The following is a 16,043-nucleotide window of genomic DNA, read 5'->3' on the forward strand; positions in this document are numbered from 1 at the left end:
AAATCTAAATAAAATGTCTTTATTGCTCTATGTTTTATTGAGCACTCTTCTTTAACTCTGGTTAAATCTTAATGTTTATTTATCCTGTAATAAAATAAACGTTTTATAATATCAGCTCTGTCTAGTTTTGAGCACTTATTTAAAGTGTAATTATTAAGTAAAAATCTAAATAAAATGTCTGGATTACTCTATGTCTTATTGAGCACTCTTATATAACTCTAGTTAAATCTTAATATTTGTATCTCTTGTAATAAAATAAACGTTTTATAATATCAGCTCTGTCTAGTGTTGAGGACTTATTTAAAGTGTATTTATTAAGTAAAATCTAAATAAAATGTGTTTATTGCTCTGTCTTATTGAGCACTCTTCTTTAACTCTGGTTAAATCTTAATGTTTATTTATCCTGTAATAAAATAAACGTTTTATAATATCAGCTCTGTCTAGTTTTGAGCACTATTTAAAGTGTAATTCATAAGTAAAAATACTGCTCTATGTCTTAATGAGCACTCTTATATAACGCTCGTTTATAGATATTTGAATAAAAGTAACTTGTAATAATATCAGCTCTTTTTTCGAAGCTTTGTATTTAGTTTTGAAAACATTTGTCATTTATAGCAGAGAAATGTCCTTTAAGAGTGCTCAAAGTATGAGTTCATCTTTGGAGTTATTTGAAAAATACAAATTTCTGTTATGCGATCCAAAATTTTCTTTGAGACTGAAAAATAGATAAGTACATCTCCGTAGTGAGTTTTAAAATTGTGTATTGCGAGTATGCTGGAAAAGTAATTACCAGACTGCTTAATACTGTGGTAGAGTTCTGTGGAAAGATTTGAAAGAATTTTTCTCATTTATGCTAGACAAATTTACTTCGAGTAAAGCTCTTTCGTAGGTTTAAACAATATATATATATGCCAATGATGCTTGCATGTGCTCCATAGTTTAATATAGCTGTGTAGTAAATTTAAAAATTGCTTTGTTTAATTATGCAAGACGATTTTACTTTAAGAGTGCTCAATGCATTTGTAGAGCTTTGTAGTAAGATTTGGAAACATTTTGGCAATTATTTTAGACAAATATACTTCCAGAGTGCTCAATATATTAGTAGAGCTAAATAAAACATTTGAGAAACAGATATGGCATTTCAACTGCATAAATTTATTTTGACAGTTCAATACATTAGTAGAGCTAAATATAGACTTTGAAAAAACATGTATGGCAATTCAGCTACACGAATATACTTTGAGAGTGCGCAATACATTAGTAGACAAAAGCATAAAATTCAGAAAACATGAAGAGCTCTGAAGTATGTTTTGAAAGCCTAAATGTCAATACGTAAATATAGATATACTGTAAGTTTTTAAAATATATATATATGACAAGTATTTGAAACAAGTTTCCTATTTGAGTGCCTAATATATTTGAGAACTCTATGGTAACTTTAAAAAACATATTTCAAAATTATGTTAGACAAATTGTCTTTGAAAGTGCTCATTTCTGAGTAGAGCTCTGTAGAAAATTTTTGAGACATGTTCAGCAATTTAAGTTCATATCAGTTAATAAATAGAGCTATATAGTGAGTTTTGCAAATTTATATGGCACTTATCCTAGACAAGTTAACTCTTGTAGCTGTGCAATACATAACTAGAGTTCTGCATTAGGTTTGGGGTATGGTTCTCACTTTATTTGGGCAATAACTTCGACACATTATACTCTGGAGAGATCCATTAAGGACAACCAAAGGTACCCTGTTTTTTTTTTTTTTTCCACTCTGCTGAATAAGACTCATCCGTCTTGGTTCACTCTTGGGACATTAAAACAAAAAAGGTGAAGAATTAAAAAAAAAAAAAAAAAAAGAATGCAAAAATGTAAATGTCTTTGCAAGTCATTCATTTTCACTTTCATAACACAAAAACATCTGTAAGAAATTGATAAAAGAATGCACAAACAATAAAATACAACTTTCCTGTGTTGGAATCTGAAATCAGTAGAAACTTCCCCTACTGAAATTCCCGCACACCTCAAAAAAAAAAAGAAAGAATCCTTCCCAATGCAATACTTTTCAAGCAATTACAGTGTCAGACTTGGTACTGCAATGATTCTGTAAACTGAAAAAATATATATAAAAAAAATGTTAAGCAAAATTGATTCATGTTAACACCTCCCAACATCACAGATTAACTACAAAAATACTTGATAAAGCAAGACACAATTACAAATGTGTATGAAAAAAATAAAAATAAAAAAAATCAACCAAGCAATGGATCATAATTTTCTGGTGTTTGATGGAATGTGAGTAGGCATACAGCCTGGATATTTTTCCAAGGTAAGTGATGATATTCATTATTATTGTCTTTTTGGATTAGTTCAGATATATCTCATAACTATAATTGTTTTATGTATATATTCATATGTCTAGATGTTATGTGTGCTATTTGCATGTTCCCTATAGAAAAAAAATCTACATAAAATCTAAAAGTGTATTCTGATGTAAAATTAACCAGTAAAAACAATGCTTGTGTTCCTGATACACCAACTATTTCTTATTAGCATATAAGTTGAATCATGAAATTTATCTCCCTTGCCTGTCTCTCTTTATACCTCTGTATTTATCTAGATCTGTCTATCTCTCTTTTCTTATTCTTTATCACTACTCCCCGCCTTGCCATCCCCTATATGCGAACTGAAAAATTCCAGCATATCTAGATTGATAAGCTTCTCATTTACCGGTACCAAACTCCCGTTTTGAAGTTAGAAGTTTTAACTTGAATACACGTTGATATGCCAAGGTAACAGAAGGCATCGACTGGGCACTTCCAGACGCCAACCTACACGGTCCAGAGAAAGAACAGAACAAAAACTAATTCCCGATGTGCCTACAAATTAGAAGGCATTTTGCGACGCCTACATGTACCCAACATGGCAGTAGGCGTCGATCGGTCACTTCCAGACACTTACTTACACTGTTTTGAACTTGGAAAGTTCAATTGAATACACGTTGACATGTGTTGGTCTAGTAGCTCCTGATCTACCTATACCTACATCCCCTCTTGTTTGGACTTAGAAATTTTCAATTGGATACACGTTGACTTGCCTTGGTCTATAGGATTCTCATCTACCTATACCTACGTCACCTCTTGTTTGGACATAGAAATTTTCAATTGAATACACGTTGATTTGCCTTAGTCTATAGGATTCTCATCTACCTATACCTACGTCCCCTTTTCGACTTAGAAATTTTCATTTGAATACACGTTGACTTGCCTTGGTCTATAGTATTGTCACCTACCTATACCAACCTACGTCCCCTCTTGTTTGGACTTAGAAATTTACAATTGAATACACGTTGACTTGCCTTGGCCTATAGGATTCTCATCTACCTATACCTTCGTCCCCTCTTGTTTGGACTTAGAAATTTACAATTGAATACACGTTGACTTGCCTTGGCCTATAGGATTCTCATCTACCTATACCTACGTCCCCTTTTGTTTGGACTTAAAAATTTTCAATTGAATACACGTTGACTTGCCTTGGCCTATAGGATTCTCATTTACCTATACCTACGCCCCCTTTTGTTAGGACTTAGAAATTTTCAATTGAATACACGCTGAGATGCTTTGGTCTATAGGATTCTCATCTACCTATACCTACGTCCCCTCTTGTTTGGACTTAGAAATTTTCCATTGAATACAATCTGAGATGCTTTGCCCTATAGGATTCTCATCTACATATACCTACGTCCCCTCTTGTTTGGACTTAGAAATTTTCAATTGAATACAATCTGAGATGATCTGGCCTATAGGATTGTCATCTACCTATACCTACGTCCCCTCTTGTTTGGACTTAGATATTTACAACTAGCTGTACCCGGTCACGCGTTGCTGTGGCTCAGTTTGTTAAAATGGAACACATGTGAAAGTAGAGAAAAGTTTGATTCTTTTTTTCAAGAGAATGTACAAATTATTTTTTTATTTAACAGATGTTAAGAAAATAAACAGAAAAATACTTCCATCATTAGTTATGCAAAAAAATAAATAAAATACGATAAAACTTGCTGAGTATGCACTGTTTTACGGTTGTTGTAAAAATGGAACGGAAACTTAAATTTCGCTTCATTTTAATCTTTCTTAATTATTTAATTGTCCCCCCCCCACAACGAATATAATCAAAACAGTAACATTCAACAATTGTACTTTTCAACAATTGTACTTTATCTATATAAAACGGTTTGTATTACTGTACACATAGATTCGAAAAAGTTGTGAAAAAAAAAAAAAAAAAATATATAAAAAATAAATGTTATCAAAGCCAAGATAAGTTACTTTTCTGCCAAACTGGATAGATATATGTTTCGTGTTTTTATTCAATGTAACATATTTATTCAGCTCGAAAACCATACAGTGTTTACCGATGTATTCGAAATTTCCAGATGGCGTCTCACACCCTCATTAACAGTGTAAGTATGGAAGAAGGTGTTATAAATAAAAAACTATACAAAATGTATAACATTTTTTCCCACACTTACCGTGTTAAAGAGAGAATCAGACGTCATCTTGAATGTTCCAATACATCGGTAAACACTGTATGGTTTTCGAGCTGAATAAACATGTTACATTGAATTGGGAAAAGATGTTATAAATAAAAAACCTAATGAAATACTGTTAAAAACTCGCTCAATACATGTTAATGCGACATAGGTTGACATATATTCGGCGTGTTTTTAATAGTATTTTGTCTATTTTTTTTATTTATAACACCTTTTTCTATACTTACGGTGTGAGACGCCTTCCTGAATTTTCGAATACATCGGTAAACACTGTATGGTTTCCGAGCCGAATAAATATGTTACATTGAATAAAAACACGAAGAAGATATCCAGTTTGGCAGAAAAGTAACTGATCTTGGCTTTGAGAACATTTATTTGTTATGTAATTTTTTTGTTTTTTTGACAACTTTTTCGAATCTATGTGTACAGTAATACAAAGCCCCTTCGGAGGTTGGAATGCCCCCCCCCACCTAAAATGTAGTTGGAAAAATCGATTTTATAGTGAGATTAAAGAATGGTTAGTCTAAAAAAAGGGTGAAAAACAAAACAAATAAGCAATTAATAATTATTACCAAAAGCAATAAATGCTAGTTTTTTTTTACTGGCACAAATAGAGTTGGATACACAAGTAATAGTCGTAGAGTGATAGAGTGTAAGTAAAACCTGGAATATCCGGTTGTTTCGTTTCGTTTTAACAATGGAAAGAGCAGAAAATGGAGAGAAAAGAAAGAAAGAAGGAAAGACCGAAAGGAAAGATAAAGATAGCGAAGTACCCCCACCACCATCACCCATAAAGCAAAAAGACAACGAAAGGTAAGAAAGAAAGAAAGAAAGCAAAAAAGCACGTAAGGTAAGAGCGAAACGGAAGTTGTGTTTGTGTAAGTAAGTAAGTTTGGTGCGTTTCAAGTAAATGTCAATTTAGGTTTTCATTAAACTTTAACCACGCGGGTTTTAACGAAATCGAAGTAATGTAAATGTGAATTCAATTCCAGGTAACGGATTGTGTTCTGTTTGAATCTAATTTTATTATAATAAATGCTTTATAAATTGTGTTTATGTTTTATGCTAACCAATGGCAAAGTAAGCGTGGTTCGTTTCAGTGTCAGTCCAGTCCAGTTTTTAGATAAATTCTAACCGGTGATCGGTTTTAAATGTCTCCTGTGAACGTTCTGGTACGGTGTAAGTGAGTGGCTGTGGTAGGAGGAATTTGTTAGAGAGAGTTTACTTTACTACTTCCATTAAATGTAACCGATTTTTACAGTGGACTCTCACCAGACAGAATATAGGAAACTGTGATCAGCGAGATCCTTGATATGTAATAACCCTATAACATACGGCAGATGTCGTGATTCAGTTTGTGAATGATACGGCTGCACCAAATGTATACAGGTGCAGTCCTATAAACGTCAAAGTCGGAGGGGAAAAAATGAGTTCATTTTATTTATATAGAGAAGAGAAGATTGAATACAATCTGAGATAATCTGGCCTATAGGATTCTCATCTACCTATACCTACGCCCCCTTTTGTTTGGACTTAGAAATTTTAATGTGAATACACGTTGACTTGCCTTGGCCTATAGGATTCTCATCTACCTATACCTACATCCCCTACTGTTTGGCCGTTGAAATTTTCATTTGAATGCATGCTCGCTCAGGTGGCTTGGTCTATTTGCTTCTGATCTACGTATACCTACATCCCCTCTTGTTTGGACTTAGAAATTTTCATTTGAATACACTTTAACTTGTCTTGGGCTATTAGCTTCTAATCTACGGATATCTACATCCTCTCTTGTTTGAACTTAGACATTTTCATTTGAATACACGCTGACTTGTCTTCGTCTATCTACATCCCCTCCTGTTTGAACTTTGAAATTTTCATTTAAATACACGTTGACTTGTCTTTGTCTGTTAGCTTCTTATCTGCCTATAGCTACATCCCCTCTTGTTTGGACTTTGAAATTTTCATTTGAATACACGTTTACTTGTTCGTCATGTAGCTTTTATCTACCTATACCTTCATGCCTTGTTGTTTGAACTTAGAAATTTTCATTTGAATACATGCTGACATGCCTTCGTCTATTCGCTTCTTATCTACCTATACCTACATCCCCTGTTGTTTGAACTTAGACATTTTCATTTTAATACACGCTGACATGTCTTGGTCTATTAGCTTCTTATCTACCTATACCTATATACCCTCTTGTTTGGACTTAGAAATTTTCATTTGAATACACATTGACATCTCTTGGTCTATAGGAGTGTCATCTACATATACCTACATCCACTCTTGTTTGGACTTAAAAATTATCAATTGAATACACGTTGAACTGTCCTGGTCTATTAGCTTCCCATCTAGTTATACCTACATCCCCTACTGTTTGGCCTTTTGAAATTTTGATTTGAATAAACGCAGACATTTCTTGGTCTATTAGCTTCTCATCTACCTATACCTACGTCCCCTGTTGTTTGAACTTAGAAATTTTCATTTGAATACACGCTGACATGTCTTGGTCTATAGCATTCTCCTCTACCTATAACTACACCCTCTATTGTTTGAACTTAGAAATTTTCAATTGAGTACACGCTTACATGTGTTGGTCTATTAGCTTCTCATCTACCTATACCAACATTCCATCTTCTTTGGACTTAGAAATGTTTAATTTAATTGCACATTGACTTGTCTTGGTCTATAGGATTCACATCTACCTATACCTACATCCACTCGTGTTTGGACTTAGAGATTTTCAATTGAATACACGTTCACCTGGCTTAGTCTATTAGCTTCTCATCTACCTATACCTACATCCCCTACTGTTTGGCCTTTGAAATTTTCATTTGAATGCATGCTCAGGTGTCTTGGTCTATTTGCTTCTGATCTACGTATACCTACATCCCCTCTTGTTTGAACTTGGAAGTTTTCATTTAAATACACGCTCACATGCCTTGGTCTCTTCGCTTCTGATCTACCAATACCTACATCCCCTCTTGTTTGGACTTGGAAATTTTCATTTAAATACACGCTGACTTGTCTTCGTCTATTAGCTTCTTATCTAGCTACATCCCCTGTTGTTTGACTTAAGAAATTTTCATTTGAATACACGTTGACTTGTCTTGGTCATGTACCTATACCTACATCCCCTCTTGTTTGAACTTAGAAATTTTCATTTAAATACACGCTGACTTTTCTTGGCAATGTAGCTTCTTATCTACCAATACCTACATCCCCTCTTGATTGAACTAAGAAATTTTCATTTAAATACACGCTCATGTGCCTTGGTCTCTTCGCTTCTGATCTACCAATACCTACATCCCCTCTTGTTTGGACTTAGAAATTTTCATTTGAATACACTTTGATTTGTCTTGGGCTATTAGCTTCTAATCTACGGATATCTACATCCTCTCTTGTTTGAACTTAGTGTGTATTCAAATGAAAATTTCTGACTTTTATTGGTCTATGTACATCCCCTCTTGTTTGGACTTAGAAATTTTCATTTGAATACACGCTGACACGCTTGGTCTATTCGCTTTTTATCTACTTATACCTACATCCCCTCCTGTTTGAACTTCGAAATTTTCATTTAAATACACGCTGACATGTCTTGGTCTATTAGCTTCTTATCTACCTATACCTACATCCCCTATTTTGAAAATAATAATCTATATTTATTTTATGATATACTAGCGGGGGTACCCGGCGTTGCCCGAGTGTTTGTTTCCGGGACGGGGGGGGGGAGTTTTAAAAAAATGTTATGGTAGGTAAGTAGGAAGGATCAAACCTGGAGTCATGAGTAAAAGTAGGAAAATAAAGTGTGAAAAAAAAAAAAAACAAACATCTGCAACGTTAACAGTTCGGCCACCAAGAAAAGTCCATTCCAGTTGTTTAGGAAAAAAAAACGACTACGGTAGGTCGGCGCGAACGTGAAAATATAATGTGAATTGTCCAGCACGCTAACCACTACGCCACAGAGCACTGCGGGAAAAAATGAGTTCATTTTATTTATATATATATATATATATATATATATATATATATATATATATATATATATATATATATATATATATATATATATAGAAGAGAAGAGATAAATATATATTTATATATAATTAAGACATCTTCTGTTCTGCTAATTTGGTGGTTTCCGTCGAGACTCGCAAAAAAACGGGATTTAAACTGCAGAAGTACCAAATATACTTGTACGGTATTACTGGACAAATATTTAATATAATTCTATTCTTACTTTGTAAAAGAAAAATGTAGATCGTTCTCGATAACTGTACATTCAAAGAACATCACATAAATATAGGTGTTCCCCAAAGGCTGATTTGTATACGTTTATTTTTTCTTATCTTCATAGACAACCCAGAGAATGAAATCGCGATTGAGATTAGTATATTTGATGTGACCACATCATGCTCTATTCTCGGTATTCAGTCACACACCTAAGATAATGCTTGCAGTCTTAGATAATGACTATCAGTTTGTGGAGAATGGATTAAAAATGGATGGTTACATTCGAGGCTACAAAGAAAAAGCTATTTTCCTAGTTTTTTTTTACAAAGGAGTTACCACTTAACAAGGCCCGGATGCCACTCGAGGATAAGGGTTTATGAGTGTACGGTAGTCAATGGGAAAATATCGTAGTAGTCAAAGTTTTAAAAAATTACCGCCTTTTTTTTTACTTATTTTGCTCAAACTACACCTCCAAACACCCGGGCAACGCCAGGCTTAAATGCTAGTGTACTTTTGATCATAGTTAAGTTTTATTATCATTATTTATTACTATTATTCATGTTATGGAAATTTTAATATTAGTTCACGTATCGAGTTCCTAGTTTTTTGTGCTTCGATGAATTTTTTTAGTGGTTTCCGTAAATTCTCTCTTAGATGTCGCTATTTCTTTCTTAACGTTACTTCTAGCTTCTATGTACTTCTGTATGTCTGAACTGGACTTATGTCGGTTAAATCTGCGGTATGCATGCTGCATTTGAGCAATGGCAGTTGCGCAAGTCGAAGTAAACCATTGGGGAGAGTGGGGCTTACTATTAAATTTCCGCATGGGAACATGCGCTTCGATTGCAGCTTTGAACCATTCAGTGGTCTCGTTTGTGCATTGTTCAGCAGGATTTCCCTATGGGGCATATCTGATAAGATCTCTGATGGCTTCCCAGTCAGCCTTTTTATAATGTCTCGTTGTTTTAAGCACTGGCTCTTCAGTTTTGGCACTAGAGTTTAGGGCGATTTCAACCATTATTACTTCATGATCAGCGTTCCTAAGTGAGCTGTCGGCATTCGTTATACAATCATCGGGAACTTTGATCCGCTGCACCACAATCCTTGCACAAGGACTCGTGACGCAGTGAATAGAGTTCAACACGATACATTTGAACATTTTCATCAGAAAAAAAAAACCGAACGTTGTATTGTGTGATAAACAGTTGTACTGGACTCAACGAGTTCTGATTTAGGAGAGGTGTGGTTGGGATTGTGCAACCCTAGCCTCACAATTACACGCGCAGGTAAGAGGTTATCCTTAAACTGTGTCGGATATTTACTCAACAGTCAAAACAATGATAAGAATATTCTGTTGTCATAGCCCTACGGACATTAAATGGCATATATATATATATATATACTAATAATTTAATGCTCGTAGTATGTTATTTTCACTTTTTTCAATTTTTATTATTATCACTTTCTATCCTCCTTTTTAATAAATAGAATCTCTCGATCGTATACTTTATATTCTAGAAACCGTGACACGTATGGTAAAGATACTCATCATAATCTTCATGCAGTCCGTCAGCCTTGATGATGACTAGTCGGGGCCTCAGTGCTTTATCCTTCGGAACAGGACTTTCCACCTTGGCTCTTAACTTGCTTGTGCAGTGTAGGTGTAGTATCTGTTGCGCATCAGATAAACACCCTTATGCTTATACTCATTTCCAGTGGAGCGAACCCGCGACGACTGGCAGCAGATAAGACTGCAGTTTCTGGCCGAAAGTAATCTCAGTGAGGTAGACAGTCGCTCTAACGTGTCCACTACTACGCCTTTTCTTCCTAGATGAGGTTCCATAGCCTTTTAAGGAAAACTGCAAGGCAGCAGTAGGATTTGAAGTCAGAGTTCCCATCTTGTTGTGATACGGCCCACAAGGCAGTGGTGTTTGATTTTGAGGTCGGTTTCCCAAGTCTTCGCCCAATCAATGGTACCCACAAGACAGTAGAGTAGGGGGTGGTAGTGTACCAGGGCGTGTTCACACATCGGTGGGCCATAACGCACTACCTCTGGAGTCCCCTATTACTCCGAGATCTCCTACAGGTTTAACCTGGGGCCGCAAGGTACCCAGTTACCGTGTGTGCCCAACGTGGAGGCACTGTAGGAGTCTTGATGATGGAGAGGCTATGTACTGGCAGGGTAAAGATACTACGGTATTAAGATATATGCATATTACTTAGTGCGTCGGCATTCTTTTAAACATAGCAGAAATACAATAACGGGATAATGAAAAACTCAACTAATGTTTATTGTTTTGCTCTCATTTACAGAATGCGATATTCGAGGTGACTTTATGTTTGCGGTTGATGAGTCAGGAAGTATCTTGCCTAAGAAGTTTAACCAGATGGTTGATTCTGTAATGTTTTTCATCAAGAGTATCGACATTGCAAATGGAAAAGCACGCATCGGAATTATCACATTCGCATTGGACGTTTTCGTCCACTACGATCTGGACGCATTCGACGATAAACTAGATCTTCTGTTTGTCTGCAATCTTCTCCGCTATCATTACAAAGGAGGACCAACATTTACCCACAAAGCGTTGAGATACCTGGTGGAATATTCGTTCACTACTTTAAGAGGTGACAGGCCAAGATTCTGCAATTATGCTATCGTTTGTTCAGATGGTCGCTCAAGATTCCCATGGAAGACAAAGTACTACGCGGAACGATTACACCGCAAAGCCACCGTTTTTGCTGTCGGTATTAGGCCAAAAGTTAATAAGCATGAAATGTACCTCATCGCCAGTTACCCGAAATATACCTACGTGATTATGACATGGTTCTGGAGATTGAAACGAGCCATGTTGAGAGTATTGGCTCAAGTATGTAGAGGTAGGTTTTTAACTCTGTTATACAAAAGCCATCTGGCGACTTTCAGATTTTGTTTTAAGTATTTTTTGAAATGAATAACTTACATTTCATATCTTTCAATATAAAATATATTAATTTTTAAAAGTAATAGTTTTTATTGAATCTACTTAACTATGTAACGTTACGCACCTGTTAAAATTTATACCCACACGTTGTATACAAACAGTCGCAGAGAAGCAAACAAAAGAAAAGCATTCTACTCACTATATTTTTTTCAGTTGAAACAAAAGATTTACAGGTACTTCAAGAATAAAACCTTGTCTGTTGTTGAAAAGTCTTCTCGTAATCCAATGTACTTAAAAAGACGCTGTCGTGTCGAACACGTTACTCTGCCTTTGTCCAGTCATGTTAAGGGCGTATCTTTTCCCGTCGCTCTCGGGCCGCATGTGTAACACGTCTATTTCTGTCCTTTTCGGTCCACGTTTTTCTTTTATCATAATCGTTTTATTTCTTCCTCTTCTTCTTCTTCTTCTTCTTCTTTTGTTATTCTTCACTGTAACGCCACCTCGCACACGGCTATGACATTTGCATACATTAGCTGTCGTATACCGCTGCATCCATACGCGCATCCGTACTCTGTTACAACTTTAAAATTAATGAAAGTAATATTTTAAGATAGGCTTTTTTTGTAATTAACACAATTTTTATCATTAAATCGCTATAATTAATGTCGATATCAACCAAGTCATTGCATATATAATTCAAACACGGTAGTGTTTGAATATATGGTTAAGTGGTAGTTTTACTCATTTAGAACTGCTTTAAAGCTTCACCGCTCACTCATTTTGTGACCAAATTTCAAACAATTTTTACAGTTCATAGACCACCTTCTTCATTATATATTTAAAAATGTTTTCAATTTTCATTCAGAAAAACAAAAGTTGTAATGAAATTATTGTGTTCAAAAATTCTCAGAAAATGTAAGGAACGGAGCGACAGTTTTTTTTTCTTATTGCCTATTGGTTACCATAGCAACTTTTGCCACATTCACGTTTTATAGATACGATTTCTTCTAACAAACGGTTTCTTATGATAAGCTGTCACTTACCATAGCAACTTCAACATTCAGTCAGAAGTGCTTTTTGTGTTTCAAGCCCCGATTGGTTTTCCGATAGACGTTCAGCCAGAGGAGTTTGTTGTATTTCAAACCTTGATTGGTCTTTCGATTAACCTTCAGCCATATATATATATATATATATATATATATATATATATATATATATATATATATACTTAAAAAAGAGTCCCGGCTTTCACATACCGAATTGCGCAGGCAAATTGACTTCTACTTTCCTTAAATTTCTTTACAGACTTATTCATAACATAAATAATGTAGTATCATTATATTGTATACTAACCTGGGTTTCCGGCGTTGCCCGGGTTTTTTTTGGGGGGGGAGCAAAAAATACAAAAGTAGTGCTAGGCAGACAAGCTCGAACCCGTGACGCGAAGGTGGAAAAAAGTGAAACAAAATCTCCATGACGCGACCGGAAATTCGGAACGTAAAAATTAAGCAAAGTTAATCCAACCGATACGATGACTTGCAAAAATGGCTCGCAAAAAAATCGACCTTTCCTTGTAGAAAACTGCCCAGTTGAGAGTGAAGGTTTTATTGTTTTTGGCCAATTTTTCGATATTTGTCGTCCGAGACGTCGGGTTCAAAATAATACCGATCTCGTGAACATCCGTCACCTCTGTCAAAAGTTTAAGGCAGACATACATACATACATACATACATACATACATACATAAATTTCAACAGAAAAGTGAGATTTATATATATATAGATGAAGTAAATTGATCTCTCTCTCTCTCTCTCTCTCTCTCTCTCTCTCTCTTCGGCTTCCTTACTCTAAAGAGAAATAGTGTTACTAAAAAAAGAAATATCGTTTGGCTTTGTTTTTTTATAAAACCATCGATCGTTAATATTTTTAAGCATACTTTTTTTTACTTCACATGTTTGGCTTGTTATTTTTAGTTTAACTATCGTATCTAACTATTTTTAACCTACTAATAACTTTGGTAACGTTTTCATAACATGTAAGTTAATATTGCAATATGTATGATAGTCGCCTTTTTATCGATAACAACCTCTAATTATATGAAATGTTTTTATATACAAACCGCCATTACAGCTTGGTGACGTCAAGGTCACGTGACATGACTAAGCGTTTATTAAATTACGTATAAATATCGTTAAAATGTCATTTTTTGCACCCCCCCCCGTAGAAAAACGGGCGGCTGAATAACTTAGAGTTGACCTTTTGCGCCAAAACATCGAGATTTGTCGTCCGGAGACCAAATTTGTGAATTTTTGTTCTGTCTGTCGAAAGTTTTTGGCGGACATACATACATATATACACACATTTTCGCTTTTATATATATATAGATGAAGTAAACTGAGATTCCTTCCTATTTCTATGCTTGGAATCAGCAACTACACAGAAGCGTTTCTTTCTTCATTCGTCATCGACATCTATCGGTTCTTGTTTGCCAAAGAAGAATTTTAATTTTCAATCATGTTTACATTTAGATATTTTGTCCGCTTATCGGCTTCTGTTTTGATTACTTATGTGATAGACAGAGTCGGAAGAGATAAACTTCTTGGTGTCAAGTCTTCTTTACTGCTACCAGCATCGCTAGGTTCAAATATTTCGCAGTATATTAATTTAAGTTACACGAATTGTTTAAAATATTTTTACAGATAATTATTTTTTGTTTAATATTCTTTTCAATGTGCCGGGTAACATCGGCTCAAAAAGAGTGTGTCACCAATCCGTTCTGATAATACTTTTGTGTCCCGGGTTTCTCGCTGGCCTATCCTAGTTGCATAAATAGATCTAATTTTATATGTGATGTTTGTGGGTTGCTTGTGTGATAATTAGGGTGATTTTTTTCTATAACATACTTTTTTCTTTTCTTTTTTTTTCTTTTTTTTTTTTTTTACAGATTTGATACCCAGACCACCATGCATGAAATGTACAAAGGGCTGCAAATGTCTACCAGGTAAGCAAAAACGTACAAAAAAACATTTACACAGACAAAAAAATAAAATAAATAGAAATTAAATTTAAAAAAAAATAAATAAACAATTTAAATTTATAATTGTTAAATACATACAGACACTAGTGTTTCATCCTTTCGGAAATAATCAGTGCAGGGTGTCACGATTAACACCAGTCGAGAGATTCAAACCCGGCAACGGAAGTCGTGTCTGGCTTCATTAACAAAGACCCGAACCATTCGGCTACCGTTAACCGCGATACAGTTGAGATTTAAACATTTATGTTCTTTAAATTCTTTTAAGGTCAGTCAGAGTGGTCTAATCATATGACGATCTGCGCATATGAGCTAAGTTGACTGACTTATTTCAACTGAAAGTGCTCAACGATAAGAAACAAGTTTCTTAAAGGGGCTGACATAACTTTTTTTACTGTAATAATTATTAAGTACCTATATATATATAATCTGAGGTAATTGTTTTCCAGAGATTAAGTAACGAATGAAGTTTAACGAGGTTAATACGAGAGTGCGCCATACACAAGTAGAGCAGGGTATACTCTTTATTTGTTTTTACATAAACAGCAATATGTTGCTACACAGTCATGAGCATGTTTCGGTTAGCTAGTTGCCAGTAGCGATACAGCTTATACAAAAGCAAAAAACTGTATCGCCTAAAGGGATATCTAATTAGCTAACCGAAACACGCTCATGAATGTGTAGCAAAATATTACTGCTTATGTAAAAACAAATAAAGAGTAGGAGCCTTGACTGTCGTATAGACGGTCGGGTTTCAAACCAGGCTTGAGGTAGTTGCCTGTCTAGTCGCACTGATGAACTGTGAAATAGCGAAACAGTACTGTATGTGGATGACTATATATATGTGTGTGTGTGTGTGTGTGTGTGTGTGTGTCTAAATTTTATTATGCTGACTTATTATACCTGGCTAGGGATGAGTTAGTCTTTATTAAGAAATGAAAACGAATTTTCCTCACTGTATAATTTCATTCATTTTTCTATAATCATTTGACACCAAGATTGAATTTTTCATATTTATTTTTCAGGCATGAAATGCTGCAATAGATGTTGTCGGGACACAGCTACTGTTTTGAGTTAGGTAAGTAAACCAAACTTTGGAATATATCTAGAAAGTTTTGAATTCACACACATATACATATATGTGTGTGCGTGTGTGTTTATATATGTACATATACATATGTATATATATATATGTGTGTGTGTGCGTGTGTGTTTATATATATGCATGTGTGTGAGAGAGAGAGTGAATGTGTATGAGAAAGAGAGTGCATATATATATATATATAGAGAGAGAGAGAGAGAGAAAGAGAGA

General features: G+C 34.8%; 1 protein-coding gene across 1 annotated transcript in view; it reads left to right on the plus strand.

The window, feature by feature from the left end:
- The first annotated feature begins 394 nt into the window (after positions 1-394).
- The window catches only part of LOC145245915 (collagen alpha-6(VI) chain-like), a 40,510-nt gene continuing 24,861 nt past the window's right edge, over positions 395-16,043 (plus strand). The window contains exons 1-4 of the mRNA XM_080107657.1: positions 395-2,323; positions 11,090-11,653; positions 14,642-14,698; positions 15,757-15,804. Of these exons, the coding sequence (XP_079963783.1) occupies positions 11,113-11,653; positions 14,642-14,698; positions 15,757-15,804 (646 nt within the window). The 5' untranslated portion in view covers positions 395-2,323; positions 11,090-11,112. The remainder of the gene's footprint in view (positions 2,324-11,089; positions 11,654-14,641; positions 14,699-15,756; positions 15,805-16,043) is intronic.

This window comes from Euprymna scolopes, chromosome 23 (genome assembly GCF_053919585.1).
Source record: "Euprymna scolopes isolate OS-2025 chromosome 23, ASM5391958v1, whole genome shotgun sequence".
Taxonomy (NCBI): Eukaryota; Metazoa; Mollusca; class Cephalopoda; order Sepiida; family Sepiolidae; genus Euprymna; species Euprymna scolopes.